This window comes from Pempheris klunzingeri, chromosome 8 (genome assembly GCF_042242105.1).
Source record: "Pempheris klunzingeri isolate RE-2024b chromosome 8, fPemKlu1.hap1, whole genome shotgun sequence".
Lineage (NCBI taxonomy): Eukaryota > Metazoa > Chordata > Actinopteri > Acropomatiformes > Pempheridae > Pempheris > Pempheris klunzingeri.
Genome location: NC_092019.1, coordinates 1,575,085 through 1,594,007, shown reverse-complemented (window position 1 = coordinate 1,594,007; position 18,923 = coordinate 1,575,085). Strand labels below are relative to the sequence as shown.

General features: G+C 37.0%; 1 protein-coding gene across 1 annotated transcript in view; it reads right to left on the bottom strand.

The window, feature by feature from the left end:
• The window catches only part of npr1b (natriuretic peptide receptor 1b), a 92,010-nt gene that overhangs the window by 16,945 nt on the left and 56,142 nt on the right, over positions 1-18,923 (bottom strand). The window contains exons 5-9 of the mRNA XM_070836028.1: positions 5,911-6,005; positions 3,111-3,246; positions 2,908-2,992; positions 1,658-1,775; positions 1,120-1,194 (exon numbers count right to left, since the gene is read on the bottom strand). Of these exons, the coding sequence (XP_070692129.1) occupies positions 1,120-1,194; positions 1,658-1,775; positions 2,908-2,992; positions 3,111-3,246; positions 5,911-6,005 (509 nt within the window). The remainder of the gene's footprint in view (positions 1-1,119; positions 1,195-1,657; positions 1,776-2,907; positions 2,993-3,110; positions 3,247-5,910; positions 6,006-18,923) is intronic.

Sequence of the window (18,923 nt, the reverse complement as noted above, 5' to 3'; positions counted from 1 at the left end):
ATCGTGTCCTCTGATTGGTCGGTATCAGTCTATAAAGAAGCGTCCTCTGATTGGTCGGTATCAGTCTATAAAGAAGCGTCCTCTGATTGGTCGGTATCAGTCTATAAAGAAGCGTCCTCTGATTGGTCGGTATCAGTCTATAAAGAAGCGTCCTCTGATTGGTCGGTATCAGTCTATAAAGAAGCGTCCTCTGATTGGTCGGTATCAGTCTATAAAGAAGCGTCCTCTGATTGGTCGGTATCAGTCTGTATAAAGAAGCGTCCTCTGATTGGTCGGTATCAGTCTGTATAAAGAAGCGTCCTCTGATTGGTCGGTATCAGTCTATAAAGAAGCGTCCTCTGATTGGTCGGTATCAGTCTGTATAAAGAAGCGTCCTCTGATTGGTCGGTATCAGTCTATAAAGAAGCGTCCTCTGATTGGTCGGTATCAGTCTATAAAGAAGCGTCCTCTGATTGGTCGGTATCAGTCTGTATAAAGAAGCGTCCTCTGATTGGTCGGTATCAGTCTATAAAGAAGCGTCCTCTGATTGGTCGGTATCAGTCTATAAAGAAGCGTCCTCTGATTGGTCGGTATCAGTCTATAAAGAAGCGTCCTCTGATTGGTCGGTATCAGTCTATAAAGAAGCGTCCTCTGATTGGTCGGTATCAGTCTGTATAAAGAAGCGTCCTCTGATTGGTCGGTATCAGTCTGTATAAAGAAGCGTCCTCTGATTGGTCGGTATCAGTCTGTATAAAGAAGCGTCCTCTGATTGGTCGGTATCAGTCTATAAAGAAGCGTCCTCTGATTGGTCGGTATCAGTCTATAAAGAAGCGTCCTCTGATTGGTCGGTATCAGTCTATAAAGAAGCGTCCTCTGATTGGTCGGTATCAGTCTGTATAAAGAAGCGTCCTCTGATTGGTCGGTATCAGTCTGTATAAAGAAGCGTCCTCTGATTGGTCGGTATCAGTCTGTATAAAGAAGCGTCCTCTGATTGGTCGGTATCAGTCTGTATAAAGAAGCGTCCTCTGATTGGTCGGTATCAGCCTGTAAAGAAGCGTCCTCTGATTGGTCGGTATCAGTCTGTATAAAGAAGCGTCCTCTGATTGGTCGGTATCAGTCATTTAGAAACAACACACTGACCTTAAAGTATCCCGTCTTTGCAAAAACCTGCATGTTTCCATCTCCGGTCATCAGGGAGCCGTAGTTAGAGCCTCTCTGGAGACAGACACAGGATCAGAGAGTGTGTGTGTGTGTGTGTGTTTTGGATACACTGGACTGAGAACACAAGGTGCTTTTTATATGATTCATAATACAGAGAATAAAAAACACAATTACAGATAATAAGTGACGGTGAGAACATCACGAGCTCTGGTGAGTGTGTGTGTGTGTGTGTTTTCTGGCAGTTTTAGGATGCGGATAAAAGTTAGAATATATATTCAATGCAAAGTGCACAGCTCGTCAATGTCACACCTCCAGGCAGGCAATCAGATCAAAGAGGAGGCGGGCTTTACTAGTTTACCACTTCCTGTTTTGATGCTGGAAGATGTGAACCATCGAGTGTTTAAAAGAAGTGGACGCAGCTTCCTGGTCTGAACGGTGAAGAGCTGCGTCCTCTCTAATGTCCAGCAGGGGGCGACTGTGTGTGTGTGTGTGTGTGTGTGTGTGTGTGTGTGCTGACCAGCGACAGTGTGATCCTGCTGCCGCTGCGCAGCACTTTGTCGATGTTGCTCATCTGGATGTCGTCCCAGGAAATCCTCCACAGCTGAGCGACCAGCTCCTTCTCCAGCTTCATCCTCCTGCAGAGAGACAGGAGACGACGCAGAGTCATTATTTTTCTCATTACGACGACTGACACGACACCTGTGTTAGCAGGTAGAACAGCATCAAAGATCCTCTATAACTACAGGTGTCTCACTACAGGCTCCAGTCTGAAATGGTGTCCACTTCCTGTGGGTGTGGCCTCCTGGTGGTGAAGGCGTGGGAGCATCAATAATCTATCAATAATCTATCTGAACAGCTACTAACTCCCACCTGCACTGAGCTGCAGCTGTTCAGTGTTTAGTATCAGTCAGACTGGAGCTCAGTGGAGGTTGTAGTCAGCTGTTCAGGTTGTTTACCAGGTTGGTAAAATTCCTGTTTTTGTGAATGGAGTCTGGTGTGTTTGAGGAGAGCGATATAACAGCCTTTCTTTTACCAGACTGTCTACAAACAGCTGTTAGCCTGCTGCTATTGTTGTTGGGTAAAATTCCTGTTTTTGTGCATGGAGTCTGGTGTGTATGAGGTGCTTTAGGTGATCTATTGGACCACTTCCAAAACCTTTGTACCTTCTAGTCATTTAGGCTCCAGTATATGATTTCTGAGTTTGATCTTTTGCAGATGACACTTTTCTTTGCCTTGATAATCGTTACAGCTCCAGAGGTGACAAAAGTGACACATATTAGTGTGTAATATTACACAAATCAGCCGTTATTAAACTTGTGTGCAGAAATAAATCACATCAAATATGACATGTGAAGCAAACGGCTTCACTTGATCAGTTTGTTGCTTGGAAAACAGAAAAACTTCTTATTTAACCCTTCAGAGTCTGGGGTAAAACAGCGTTTTTTACTACTTTTCATTTGACCTTTGTGTTTCCCATTAAAGCTGCTTAGCTTGTCTTTCTTTTAACTCGTAGAAGAGCTGTTCTGTTCGGCTCTTCATAAATTTAGTCTTAATAGGCCGATCGAGAAAATTCAAACACTTGTAAAAAGTTTGAAGTGTCCGCTTTCCAACAGTTTTCAAACGTGCGACGTGACTTTGACGCCGTGTGGCGGTCCTAGACTCCGAAGGGTTAAAGACGCAATAGAGAGAATCTTTCTGCACTCTTGAGTGAAATAAAAAAATAAAAAATCATATATAATACATAAATCAGACCGCTGCATCCCTCACCTGTAGATGAAGACGGTGATGGTGAGGGTCATCGTGAAGATGAAGAAGAGCACGATGGAAACCATCTGGTGGATGGTGACCGTCTCTGTCAGAGAGAGAAAATAATGTTTACATTTCGGGGAAGACGGTTGGAAACTGGACAGATCCCATCACGGTGTGTGCACGGCTGAGGGGATCCAGTGGATCCCGTTGGGTCCACTGACTTGCGAGGCAGATGGGGTTGTCGTTCTTGAAGCCGCAGACGGGAACATCAGGAGGACAAACTCCACCCAGCCAGTGCGGGCTGGTTCCAGGTATGGCGGTCAGCTGCTCCTCCAAACTGTTGTACACCAAAACTATCTGGGAAATAAAATGGTGATCCACACGTAAGACATCAGCTTTAAAGACTCGACTTCCTTGTTTTCAGCCTTTTAAAGGATAAATTTGGTGTTTTTAAACATGGATCCTATTTACTACCCTCAGTCGGTTAGTTTGTTTTTGTTATTCTGTGCTAAACAAATGTTCTGTTGGATCTGAAGTAACTCTGACACACAGAGACCAGTCATTTTACCACATATAACGCGGTACTTTGTGTGACTTTCAGTGTTAGTAATGATCTGACTAACTGAACTAACCCTCTAAAACACCAAAGTCACATGATTGGCACAAACTAACTGATCAAAGTAGCAGCAGATCAGCAACTCATTGTGCGAGATGTGAATTGAGTTGGGCCTCGACGAGCTCTCGATCACGTCTCATGGCTCCTTTCAAAGACACCAGACTCCATTCACAAAAACAGTAATTTTACCTCACAGACCATGGGAGTTGCTGGTCTAGTTGCTGCATCTTTTGTGTTTTAGCGCGTTAGTTTGGATCTGAATTAACTTTTTGAAACACCAAAGTCGCAGAATAACTCGAACAAACTGATGAATCGAGGCAGCAGCAGACCAGTAGCTCCTGTGTTCTAAGATGTAAAATCCCTGTTTTAGTGAATGTAGTCTGGTGTGTGTGCTGTTTGTGGTTAAACCAAAAGGATCTTCCAGGTCTCTCTCTGTAGGGATCCTTTCCATGATGCTGTCACACACTCAGAATGCTCTCAATTACTTTCTACCACTTTACAGGGTGTCTGCAGTGCTGTTAAACAACAGGAAGGAGTTTAATATGAGTGATAACAACAGGAAGTTGGAAAGATTTAAACACTTCCTGCCTACAAAATAAAAGCCCTCCAGGGAATAGTAGGGGCCATTTCCCATGAACCATTGCCAGTGACAGAAAGAGTTTTAGGTACTTGTACTTTACTTTGAATATTATAATATGTATATATTTGTATTTTTACTTTTATGTTTGAAGTTTATTCTTATTCTTTTGGAGCTGTGAGTAACAAAAAGCAAGTTCCCCCTGAGGATTATTAAAGTAATTCTGATTCTGATATTACAGAAATATTGTACTTTGTATTGCACTCCAGTTATCTAACAGCTGAAGTTACTAAATAAAACAATAAATTTAAAAAAAATGAAGATTTTACATATGAAATATTGTCTGCAACGTTTAAACAGACTTTCATTGATTAAACCTGTTGGTTTCTGAGTTTACGATTAAACCAACAGTAATATGACGCCTTCATGGTGTGACTTCTCTGTTCGCAGGGGATTTACTGAGATACAGAAGTGACAGGAGGAAGCTAAATGTAGAAAAAAAAGAGGAAGAAACACAAAACAAAAGTGGTGTAATATCGAACCAGAGCTCAGTTGCAGCCTGATGCCGTTTTGAGGCTTCGTCGGACGAGATGAATCGGCGGGTAATAAAACATTTGTCCTGCTCCTCAGCCACAAAAACACGCAGCTCAGGTGCAGCTAATAACGTCATTATTTGCTGCATTGCACTGCAGTAATTATACCAATTATACTATTCCACCATCCATTATGTCCATATATCCACCCTACAAATGACATGTTTTAATGGAGGAGGCGTTTAGGCTTTTCAAAATGTCTAATTAGAAAAAAATAAATAGAACCACTTAAAGGTTTTCGCTGGTAGAGAGCTGATTTTACTGCAAAGAGCTCTGTGCTTTGTGACTTTACATCGAGAGAATACAGACGTAACCCGGAGCCCAAAGGTCTATAAGTGCTTCTAAATCCCAGATTTTGTGGCACAGTAATAATCTGGATGAGCACGACGGTGTTTCTGCCGTCTCTCCTCCTGACTCTGTCTTAAAGGAGCAGTGCGTATGTTTTAGTGGCGTCTACTGGAGAGATTGCACTTTGTAACCAGCGTCACGTTTAAATCCTCCACCTGCCTCGTGTATATGACGTTATCTGTTACATTAATCTTCCCTTTTCTACTCAAACATCTTTGCCGGATTACGTTATTGTCCTCTTAATTTAAATATTTACGTACTTTTATATTCTTAAATGTGTATGATGTATGTAGCAGCTAAATGTCTATTTAAATGTAAAGTCTGTCTAATTGCTTATTTGTGAACACACACCTGAACAATAAAGCTGATTCTGACTTATTATCTCAAAATAACGATTTAGTATCTCTAAATAATGAGGAGCTAATGACTTATAGTTTCTCAGGCATTATTTTGAGCTACCTAAAGTATTGATTTTAGACAGTAAGAAGAAAGTTTCCCTTTCCGAGCATGTAGGAGAACCTACGGTGGCCCACGAGGACTCACGCTACCTTTGCTTTTTCTTGTGCTAAACAGAAAGTTAAAAGTTAAAAGCTAAAGTTCTGATCCTCCATTTGTCACAACATGAAATGAAATGGTCTTCTTCTTCTCTTTCTCCTTCTTCTTCTGCCACCTCAAAACGCTAAAGGCCTCTTTTTGTCCATTCTGGGCTACTGTAGAAACATGGCGGACTCCAGGGAGGAGGACTCGCTATGTGGATATAAATTCTAAGCTCTGAGTGGATACCTGATAAACAGGACGCACAAACACAATTTGAATTTCCTACAGCGAGAAGATATTAACGGCCGTCATTTGCATACTTTCACGCTAATAATAACGTGTGTGTTCACCTGGAAGGCGCTGGTGTTGGTGTCGATCATGTCCCACAGAGCGAAGTCCGTCTCTCTGTCTCCGTTCTCGTCCAGGTGGACCAGACCCGTCACACCTGAGGAACACGGAGGAAGATACAGAACCCACAGGTGAGTGAGGACATAACATTAGAAAATATTTAACGTGAGATACAATCAGGTTAATGAGCGGAGAAGACGTGACAGTACATGAAACAACAGACTGGAGGGAGCAGTAATACACAAATATAATCTTCAGCATACAATCAAAATTGCACATCATCATCTGAATGCATGTTTTGGATTAATGACAAATCGGTGTGTGAGTCATACACTGAAAAAAGACATTTCCTCATAGTACAATAATGTCTCATTTCAAAATGGGCTTCCTACTTTAGGTAGCATAGAATAAAAATAAAGTTTGGTTGGTGTTTTAGTATCTCAAAAAACTTTTAGTGTCTCCGAAAGTAACTTAAAAAATGTCTTAATGTCAAAAAAAGGTCTTAATATGTCAAAAAAGGTCTTAATATCTTAAAAATGTCTTAATATCTTAAAAATGTCTTCATATCTTAAAAAATGTCTTAATATCTTAAAAATGTCTTAATATCTTAAAAATGTCTTCATATCTTAAAAAATGTCTTAATATCTTAAAAATGTCTTAATATCTTAAAAATGTCTTAATATGTCAAAAAATGTCTTAATATCTTAAAAATGTCTTCATATCTTAAAAATGTCTTCATATCTTAAAAATGTCTTAATATGTCAAAAAATGTCTTCATATCTTAAAAATGTCTTCATATCTTAAAAATGTCTTAATATGTCAAAAAATGTCTTAATATCTTAAAAATGTCTTCATATCTTAAAAAATGTCTTAATATCTTAAAAATGTCTTCATATCTTAAAAATGTCTTAATATCTTAAAAATGTCTTAATTTGTCAAAATGTCTTAATATCTTAAAAATGTCTTCATATCTTAAAAATGTCTTAATATCTTAAAAATGTCATCATATCTTTAAAATGTCTTAATATGTCAAAATGTCTTAATATCTTAAAAATGTCTTAATATCTTAAAAATGTCTTAATATGTCAAAATGTCTTAATATCTTAAAAATGTCTTAATATGTCAAAATGTCTTAATATCTTAAAAATGTCTTAATATCTTAAAAATGTCTTAATATGTCAAAATGTCTTAATATCTTAAAAATGTCTTAATATCTTAAAAATGTCTTCATATCTTAAAAAATGTCTTAATATCTTAAAAATGTCTTCATATCTTAAAAAATGTCTTAATATCTTAAAAATGTCTTAATATGTCAAAAAATGTCTTAATATCTTAAAAATGTCTTCATATCTTAAAAATGTCTTAATATGTCAAAAAATGTCTTCATATCTTAAAAATGTCTTCATATCTTAAAAATGTCTTAATATGTCAAAAAATGTCTTAATATCTTAAAAATGTCTTCATATCTTAAAAAATGTCTTAATATCTTAAAAATGTCTTCATATCTTAAAAATGTCTTAATATCTTAAAAATGTCTTAATTTGTCAAAATGTCTTAATATCTTAAAAATGTCTTCATATCTTAAAAATGTCTTAATATCTTAAAAATGTCATCATATCTTTAAAATGTCTTAATATGTCAAAATGTCTTAATATCTTAAAAATGTCTTAATATCTTAAAAATGTCTTAATATGTCAAAATGTCTTAATATCTTAAAAATGTCTTAATATGTCAAAATGTCTTAATATCTTAAAAATGTCTTAATATCTTAAAAATGTCTTAATATGTCAAAATGTCTTAATATCTTAAAAATGTCTTAATATCTTAAAAATGTCTTCATATCTTAAAAAATGTCTTAATATCTTAAAAATGTCTTCATATCTTAAAAAATGTCTTAATATCTTAAAAATGTCTTAATATGTCAAAAAATGTCTTAATATCTTAAAAATGTCTTCATATCTTAAAAATGTCTTAATATGTCAAAAAATGTCTTCATATCTTAAAAATGTCTTCATATCTTAAAAATGTCTTCATATTTTAAAAATGTCTTCATATCTTAAAAATGTCTTAATATGTCAAAAAATGTCTTAATATCTTAAAAAATGTCTTAATATCTTAAAAATGTCTTAATATCTTAAAAATGTCTTAATATGTCAAAATGTCTTAATATCTTAAAAATGTCTTCATATCTTAAAAATGTCATCATATCTTAAAAATGTCTTAATATCTTAAAAATGTCTTCATATCTTAAAAAATGTCTTAATATCTTAAAAATGTCTTAATATCTTAAAAAATGTCTTAATATCTTAAAAATGTCTTAATATGTCAAAAAATGTCTTAATATCTTAAAAATGTCTTAATATCTTAAAAATGTCTTCATATCTTAAAAATGTCATCATATCTTAAAAATGTCTTAATATGTCAAAAAATGTCTTAATATCTTAAAAATGTCTTCATATCTTAAAAAATGTCTTAATATCTTAAAAATGTCTTCATATCTAAAAAATGTCTTAATATCTTAAAAATGTCTTCATATCTTAAAAAATGTCTTAATATCTTAAAAATGTCTTAATATGTCAAAAAATGTCTTAATATCTTAAAAATGTCTTCATATCTTAAAAATGTCTTAATATGTCAAAAAATGTCTTCATATCTTAAAAATGTCTTCATATCTTAAAAATGTCTTAATATGTCAAAAAATGTCTTAATATCTTAAAAATGTCTTCATATCTTAAAAAATGTCTTAATATCTTAAAAATGTCTTCATATCTTAAAAATGTCTTAATATCTTAAAAATGTCTTAATATCTTAAAAATGTCTTAATATGTCAAAATATCTTAATATCTTAAAAATGTCTTCATATCTTAAAAATGTCATCATATCTTAAAAATGTCTTCATATCTTAAAAATGTCATCATATCTTAAAAATGTCTTAATATGTCAAAAAATGTCTTAATATCTTAAAAATGTCTTCATATCTTAAAAAATGTCTTAATATCTTAAAAATGTCTTCATATCTTAAAAAATGTCTTAATATCTTAAAAATGTCTTAATATGTCAAAAAATGTCTTAATATCTTAAAAATGTCTTCATATCTTAAAAATGTCATCATATCTTAAAAATGTCTTAATATGTCAAAAAATGTCTTAATATCTTAAAAATGTCTTCATATTTTAAAAAATGTCTTAATATCTTAAAAATGTCTTCATATCTAAAAAATGTCTTAATATCTTAAAAATGTCTTCATATCTTAAAAAATGTCTTAATATCTTAAAAATGTCTTAATATGTCAAAAAATGTCTTCATATCTTAAAAATGTCTTCATATCTTAAAAATGTCTTAATATGTCAAAAAATGTCTTAATATCTTAAAAATGTCTTCATATCTTAAAAAATGTCATCATATCTTAAAAATGTCTTAATATGTCAAAAAATGTCTTAATATCTTAAAAATGTCTTCATATCTTAAAAAATGTCTTAATATCTTAAAAATGTCTTCATATCTAAAAAATGTCTTAATATCTTAAAAATGTCTTCATATCTTAAAAAATGTCTTAATATCTTAAAAATGTCTTAATATGTCAAAAAATGTCTTAATATCTTAAAAATGTCTTCATATCTTAAAAATGTCTTAATATGTCAAAAAATGTCTTCATATCTTAAAAATGTCTTCATATCTTAAAAATGTCTTAATATGTCAAAAAATGTCTTAATATCTTAAAAATGTCTTCATATCTTAAAAAATGTCTTAATATCTTAAAAATGTCTTCATATCTTAAAAATGTCTTAATATCTTAAAAATGTCTTAATATCTTAAAAATGTCTTAATATGTCAAAATATCTTAATATCTTAAAAATGTCTTCATATCTTAAAAATGTCATCATATCTTAAAAATGTCTTCATATCTTAAAAATGTCATCATATCTTAAAAATGTCTTAATATGTCAAAAAATGTCTTAATATCTTAAAAATGTCTTCATATCTTAAAAAATGTCTTAATATCTTAAAAATGTCTTCATATCTTAAAAAATGTCTTAATATCTTAAAAATGTCTTAATATGTCAAAAAATGTCTTAATATCTTAAAAATGTCTTCATATCTTAAAAATGTCATCATATCTTAAAAATGTCTTAATATGTCAAAAAATGTCTTAATATCTTAAAAATGTCTTCATATTTTAAAAAATGTCTTAATATCTTAAAAATGTCTTCATATCTAAAAAATGTCTTAATATCTTAAAAATGTCTTCATATCTTAAAAAATGTCTTAATATCTTAAAAATGTCTTAATATGTCAAAAAATGTCTTCATATCTTAAAAATGTCTTCATATCTTAAAAATGTCTTAATATGTCAAAAAATGTCTTAATATCTTAAAAATGTCTTCATATCTTAAAAAATGTCTTAATATCTTAAAAATCTCTTAATATCTTAAAAATGTCTTCATATCTTAAAAATGTCTTAATATCTTAAAAATGTCTTCATATCTTAAAAAAATGTCTTAATATCTTAAAAATGTCTTCATATCTTAAAAATGTCTTCATATCTTAAAAATGTCTTAATATGTCAAAAAATGTCTTCATATCTTAAAAATGTCTTCATATCTTAAAAATGTCTTAATATGTCAAAAAATGTCTTAATATCTTAAAAATGTCTTCATATCTTAAAAAATGTCTTAATATCTTAAAAATGTCTTCATATCTTAAAAATGTCTTCATATCTTAAAAAATGTCTTAATATCTTAAAAATGTCTTAATATCTTAAAAATGTCTTCATATCTTAAAAATGTCTTAATATGTCAAAAAATGTCTTAATATCTTAAAAATGTCTTCATATCTTAAAAAATGTCTTAATATCTTAAAAATGTCTTAATATCTTAAAAAATATCTTAACAAGTCAAAATGTTTTAGCATCTTATAATAATAAGAGATTTTCTCAAAACATGACTTAGAACCTAAAAACATGTCTTAATATGATAATGTCTCTATCTGGGCTCAAACATCAAGAGCCAATTTGTCAGCGTAAACATGACTTTTCATATTTTACAGGATAAAAATAATGTTTGGTGACGTTTTAGTATCCCAAAATAATGACTTATTTAAAATAATGACTTATTTTGAGATACCAAAGCCAATATTCTTATGTAGTGTCTCATTAGTTCAGTTTAATGGGCTTCCATACTTAGCTTAAAATAGGATTTTCTTATTCTATCTAACGTGCAGCACTGCAATGCAAATGCAAAGATCCAATTGAATCGAGCAGCAACAGCGTCCATGAACACTGACGGATGTTAACAGACTGAGGAACTCACACTGATACTGAGAGTCACTGTTTGTGGCTGCAGCTGTGACGGCAAATCGACCTTTTCTCCGGTTCATCAGAGCCGTGTTATGATAACCGGCAATTTCAGCAAATCACATCTTTAGTTCAGTGAGTTTAAAAACTTTAAAAAAAAAAAAAAAAAGCACAGCCTGAAGTAAGAGGGAGAGGAGGAGAGGTGGACGGTGGAAAACATTAATACAGCCATCAGAGGCAAATTACAGCCAGTTAGATGTTAGACGGTGTGTGTGTGTGTGTGTGTGTGTGTGTGGCTCGTCTCCATAGCAACAATGTAATTATGGATGAGGAGAGAGCAGGCACTGATTAGCTGGAGAGGTCACACAAGAAAACAACACAAGCAAACAAGTCAGATAAATCTATATATTTTTTAAAACACGGCATGAAGTATAAAACGGGAACGACATGAGATGAACTCTGTGTCGTCCAGCACAGTGGTGCACGTGATCGAAGGGCTGGTTTTACGGGATTTCTTTTGTTTTATTTCCTCACGTGACGTATGATCGTCCAGCGAACACAAAGGGAATGTTTCCAGCGAAGACGCAAACAGACCTGAGAAGATGTGAAATTGCGGCAGGCGACGCAAAAAGGACGTGAGTGATGCAAAATCAGGCAAATTCACGTTCCAATTAAGTTGGAAATATTCAACTTGAGCCAAAAAGTTTCAGAGAGCTGTGATTTCCCACAGAGAGGGCTTCAGTGAATGTATCCCTGGGGGGAATCTCAACACTGATTGGCTGACCCAGTTAGCACAAGCACTAGCCATAATTAGCACAGGCAGTAGCCCCAGTTAGCACAAGCACTAGCCCCAGTTAGCACAGGCCTTAGCCCCAGTTAGCACAGGCCTTAGCCCCAGTTAGCACAGGCCATAGCCACAATTAGCACAGGCAGTAGCCCCAGTTAGCACAAGCACTAGCCACAATTAGCACAGGCGGTAGCCCCAGTTAGCACAGGCCATAGCCACAATTAGCACAGGCAGTAGCCCCCTGTTAGCACTTGCACTAGCCCAGTTAGCACAATCATTAGCCCCGGCTCTCCCATCTTTGTATCTTATTGGTTCTAGTTTTGCTGTTTATATTAAGTACAAACTCTTAAATGGGAATTAAGTGCTCGAGTTTGAATCTTGCTTTGGTTTGGATTCGTTTCAGGAACTAAATGAACTCACACAACAACAGCTGAAGCAGAAAAGGATGGATGGATGGATTGTGACATTTAGAGACGAGCTCATTGGACGAGGGGGGGCAGCTGAAATGTCAGAGCTGAGAGGTTTATTACCGTCATAAATATACTGTATGTTTACACACACACACACACACACACACACACAGTAACGTGACTGTGACTGTGAATGCATCGCTTTCCAGGAATATGTGTGTGTGTGTGTGTGTGTGTGTGTGTGTGTGTGTGACTTCTGCCTTCACCAGTGAGAGAAGAAAAACAGGACGCGACAACTCTGGCAGATTTTTTTAGTCCGATAACGAGCCGGTCGAGACTGAGACTGAAGGCTGTGACTCACACAGGTCAGAAACGCTGCTGGTCCTCGGTTGATTGATCCATTTTCATGAGGACGTGGGTCACAGTGTGTGCTTAAGTGTTTCAGTGGTTGGATTTTGATTCTGTCAGGAGCCAAGTGTTTAAAAATAGACCCGATCTTTGGCTTAAATATAACTTTAAGTCAGACTTGCTGCTTAAATTGCTCCTGTGAGTGACTAATACATGAGGAATGACGCATGACAAGGTGTTTCGTTATCAGGAATTAATGGAGGAGAAAAAATTAGAGCCATTCATTTATGTTTTCATGTGTTTTCCAACCAAAACAGAAACGTTTTTCATTCCTCCAGGAAATAGGACGGACCATAGATACGACTTATCAACATTTCTAGTCTAGATCTCTTTGGCTCAGCTGTTAGCCACAAAGCTAACTTTATGCTACCCACAAAGCTAATGTTATACTAGCCAAAATGCTAACTTATGCTACCCACAAAGCTAATGTTATACTAGCCAAAATGCTAACTTATGCTAGCCACAAAGCTGATGTTATGCTAGCCACAAAGCTAATGTTATACTAGCCAAAATGCTAACTTATGATAGCCACAAAGCTAATGTTATACTAGCCAAAAAGCTAATTTATGCTAGCCACAAAGCTAATGTTATGCAAGCCAAAAATGCTAACTTATGCTAGCCACATAGCTAACTGATGCAAGCAAGATTCTACATAAATAACTCAGCGTATGGCTTACAAACAGTATTTTCCAGTAATTTCCCAGGATGTTTAACAACAAGGCTAGTTAGCTACGCGGCTACGTCACTGTCCTTAAATCAGAGAAACAAATCAGAGTGTAATGATGTGATCGAGTCCATTATCAATTTTTGCGTACTTGTCACTCCAAAGCCAAAAACATGGCCACCTTTAGATTTAAGTCTCTACAAGTTATCATAACAGTTATAAATGCTTAAATGTAACATTGGCTTGTGGTTATCATGAACATCCTTGAAAAAAAACAAAAAACTTAAAGCTAGCAAGCTAGCCCCACCCTAAAGCTAACATCAGGCTACAGCTGTATTCATGAAAGAATACAGAAACAGAGGTGGCTCATTTCAAACCAGCAGCGCACACCAGTATACGGTGTTAGCATGTAGCATTAGCATGTCGTTAGCATGTCCTTCTATCAGGATCTCTTTCAGGACCTGGCAGGTAAACAAATGTGAGATCAGCAAAGTGGGATTTAATCCTGGTGCAGCCGACTACGCAGCATCTCTTTAGCAGAGCAAACTCTAATTTGGTGAAAACCAGATTTGGCTCCACTCCTTCGGATAACTGAGGATTTATCCTTGTAGCAAAACGTCTTTAAATCCACACCTGTCCCACGTCTGACCTTCACCTTTCGGGTTTTACACAGATGTTAAGCTGATGGATCGCACCAGGACGGAGCTTCACCGACAGCTTCGTGATGGTCAGGTGCAGCCGTTCGGCGCCGGTGTAATCTTTCCTCCTGCTAATACTAGAGATCCCTCCCTCTTGTAGGGGACTGGGGACAAAACGCTTGTTAAGTTGTTATTACGTTCATGTGAGGACGATACGAGGCTTCAGCAGTTAATCAAATCAAGTGGATTTCCTCTTTGTGCTTCGGGCGCTTTGTGATGATTTGATTGGCTCAGACTGCTGCAGCCACATGTCACCATCAGATAAACTCTGAAATGTATTTTTGTACAAAACTAAAACCCAGATGTAATTACAGCATGTTTTCGTGTAACAGCAGGATCTGCAACTTATTTTCGCAGCTCTTTTTGTTTTATTTGTTTAAATTCTCATACCAGCCCGACAGCAATCAATAACTGAAATAGTTTGACAAAGAACAAAAACAATTGAGTGTCTGTTGGCTGTAATAACCCCATCGGCAGGACAAGTACCTGCCTGCCTGTTTTTTTTGGGTTTTTTACCTGTGTCTACATGTCGGACCGAAAAGCTGGGGGAGGCTCTCAGCCGTTGAAACAGCTGTTAAATCACTCTTCACATCCACCAGACTCCTTTGAAAAAAACTCTAATTTTATCTTGCAGAATGAAAACAGAGTCTCCTCCTCACTGTCATGGACTCGTCCTCCAGCAGTAACGTCAGTCCGGCAGCGTGTTCGTGTGTTGTAGCGGAGGAAAGTGTGAAGGAAGGGTGGGATATTTCCTGGTTCTTGCTACTCTTGCTCTGAAACAGTTGTTAAATCGCTCTCTTCACAGCCACCAGACTCCATTGACAAAACCAGTAATTTTATCAACAAGCTAAGAGATACTGTCAGTAAGTGGCTGAGGACAGAATGAATGAGGGACTCGTCCTCCAGCTATAACGTTCAGCAGGCAGCGTTGATGTGTAGTTGTGGAGCGGCTTTGGAGGAAAGCCTGAAGGGAGATGGCGGGATAATGTTGAATGGATTTGTTCGAAATCAGCTATTTCTGATAGCTTCTCCAACGTTGTTAACCACTGTGCTGCCCAGTTTTTGTTATATTTGTTGAAATTCTTACAACTGGAACTAATAAATCCCCCCAAAAAAGACTAAAAAGAGTGGTGTCTGTGGCATACAAGATTTGTTGCTAAAGCTAAAGCTAAAGCTCTGTGTTGTTTCACGCCTGCAGCTGTGTGAAGGCTGCACATTCATGTTGTCAGATTTATAAAGCAGCACATACGCCTGGATCTGTTTTCTTAATCATTGTGGAACGGGCGCACCTGCGTGAGCCTCATTTGAACTATCACAGTTTGTCATAAATAGCTGTTAGCATACGGATACCCGTGTCCCGCCCCACAATCATCACACCTGTCAATGAGAGGAATGAGGAAGTGCAGTTTAACCAGCTGTGCTTTCATTACACAGCTGTGGGGATTTTAACATTCCTATCAATCAATCATGACGCTGATATCTAATTCATCAATGTTACACAACAGGAGGATGATCAGTGATTAATTGTTAACGCTCACGTTGACCGGAGCGTTTTTTCACACATTTACTGTTTTTGTCAATGGAGTCTGGTGGCTGTGAAGAGACCGATCTCCCATCTGTTTCAGAGCGAGAGTAACGAGATTTTTCTAGTATACACGAGAAAATATCCGTCAGGCTTCCCTCCGAAGCCGCTCGGCTACAACACACGAACACGCTACCAGACTGGCGTTACCTGCTGGAGGACGAGTCCACGACAGCGATGAGAAGACTCTGTTACATGCCTGTGTTCTGCAAGATAAAATTAGTGTTTTTTTCAATGGAGTCTGGTGGATGTGAAGATGGTGAAAGACGGAGAAGGAGAGAGAGTGGATGCTCTTAAATCAAAGTCCGAGGGTCTGTGGACACACCGGGGACGATGTCAAAAAGACTTTAAAATGTGCTTTTTGCACCATATGTCCCCTTTAAGGTGGAACTGAATGCATCATTTGCAGAATGTATACAAGCAGCTTGTCTGGCCTCTCAAAACCTGCTCTGCATTTACAAATCTGCCACTACAGATTGATCACCGCTCAGATTTGTGCTCTGTGAGCTGCCAGTTGGAGAAAATGGAGCCTTCTGTGAATGGGACCTGTGCTGTCACACACAGATGGAGCTCAGCGACACAGATGGAACAATCACAGCAGCTGCAAGAGCATAAGAAGCCCTGATGAAAATTGGTTTCTGTTCTGGCTGCGCTGGAGGAACAAAGCTCGGGGATGCCATAACGAGCTCTCTAATTGCAGTTCAGTCACGACTCGAACACCTTTCATCAGAAAATGCCGGTGGGTTTGAGGTGGCGGCGCCGCCTGGAGTGCAGCTCAGTCAGGCGGCCGCAGTCTGAAGGCTCAAAATGAACAAACAAGACTTGAGTGATTGATTGTTATATAAATTCACGCTGACAGGGATTTCTCTACATCCCACAAGTCGTCCAAATTAAAAGGCAAAGTCTGCAGCTTCATTTAGAAACAGTTTGTGTCATCATCTGTGCTGCTTTTGTCCTGAGGGCTGTAGGGGGCTGGAGAAAAGAAAAACCATTCACAAACCGTATGACTACAACACTGGCGTCTGCCACGTGGTGCCATTGGGCCCAAAACACACCGTCTTCCACTTTTTCTGTGAAGGAGACGCCTGAAAATCAGCAGATCACAACCTGCGACAACTGATAACGTTTGGAGAGTCTAGAATTTGCACATTTACTTTACTTTATGTTAATAAAGTTGCACATTTTGTAAATATATTAGCAATGGTAGTTTATATTTTATATTTTATCCTCTTCTTTTTTACTTTTTTAAACTCTTTGGCATTCAGTGTGGACGGCAAAGTAAGATTTTCATTGTGCAGGGAAACCTGTTTCTGTACACATGCTAATAAACGCTTTGAATCCTTGAATCCTAGAAGAGCCGCACGGGGTCATGCTCTACGGGCCCAACGGTGAGGAAGAAACCGGCACTCGGATCGAAAGGAGCCAGTGGAGGTCTTGTGGTTACGTCCAGCACTCACTGGAGGGATTATATATCTCATCTGGACTGGGAACGCCTCAGGATCCCTCAGGACGAGCTGAGAGGGTTGTTCAGGAGAATCTTGAAAAGGGAGAACATGTTGGTCTTGGCTCTGTTGGTCGTAACGCCGTGTGCGGCAGGATGTCGTCTTGGCAGGACAGCAGGACTCAAATAGTGAATGAATTCACCGTCTCAGGAGGACGGACGCTCCTGTCACTTCAATTCAAACAAAATGGTCGTTTGCAGCGAGCGAGCGAATCGTGCAGCACTGAACCCTGACGAGTACTAACAATAGAGATGTTGTAATATTCCCAGGCCGGCAAACACGGTGGGAAGCGGCTGTCCATTACTTAATGGAGCGGAAACGGCGGAGAGAGGCAGCTGTAATCTGATCCTCCTCCCGCCTCCTTCCTCTCATGTCCTGTTTGTCATGGATATTATCTCAGATGAAATCTTATTACCCCCCCCCCCCACCCCCTGCCTCCCTGACTCTGTCTCTCATTCACGCCTTTTCCATCTTGGGGACTGTGACCTATCACCCTCCGTTCAGTATTCACATACAGTGGTTAACAAGTGTCTCAGACCAGCTGTCATAAAAAGGAGAAAACACAAATATGTTAGAAATCTGTCAAAAACTTGTTTCAAATTAAACATTGTATTATTATTTATTAGGCAAATAACAAACTGGAACAACTAAACAGTCCTTATTCACATGTTTTAACCAGAAATCTTAATATCTAGTTTGACCTCCCTGATTGTTTTCATGGACTTTTCCACCGTCTCTTTTGTTATTGAGCTCCAAATAGTTCCCAGCTGTTCCCTCAGACTTGCTTTGGATTAAATTAGTGTGTGATCTATTTTTTAATCCAATAAATCCCAGATCTGTTCGATAGGATTCTAGTCTGGACTCTGACTTGTCCAGTCCATCAGTTCCTCTACTCCAGATTCCTTTTCCATCATTTCAGATCCATCATTGTGATTAAAGAGCTGCACATACTGGAGGATTAACCATCACAGGAACTAAAGAAATAATCTGGTGATCAGTAATACTGTTAATTTAGGGCAGGGGAGGTAAACACCTTCCACTGGGTGGAGGTCTGATACGTTTGTTAAACACTGTTCATGAATGACGACTGGTTCCTGTGTGGATTAATTCATCAAAGTTACACAACAGGAGGATGATCAGTGATTAATTGTTGACCGGAGCGTTTTCTCACACATTTACTGTTTTTGTCAATGGAGTCTGGTGACGAGATCGATTTCCCGTCTGCGTCAGAGCCAAGTGTTTAAAAATAAACCCGTTCTTTGGCTTAAATATAACTTTAAGTCAGACTTGCTGCTTAAATTGCTCCCATGAGTGACTAATACATGAGGAATGACGCATGACAAGGTGTTTCGTTATCAGGAATTAATGGAGGAGAAAAAATTAGAGCCATTCATTTATGTTTTCATGTGTTTTCCAACCAAAAGTTTTTCATGAGCCGTATCTGTGTTTCCCCGGTAACGCTGGAGGGTCTGACTAATACCTGGAACAGTCTTCACCATCCCACTAGGTTCTTAGGCAATGGAAATGTTTTTGACTCCTCCAGGAAATAAGACAGACCATAGATAAGACTTATCAACATTTCTAGTCCCTCAGCTCATAGATCTCTTTGGCTCAGCTGTTATCCACAAAGCTAACGTTATGCTAGCCACAAAGCTAACGTTATGCTAGCCA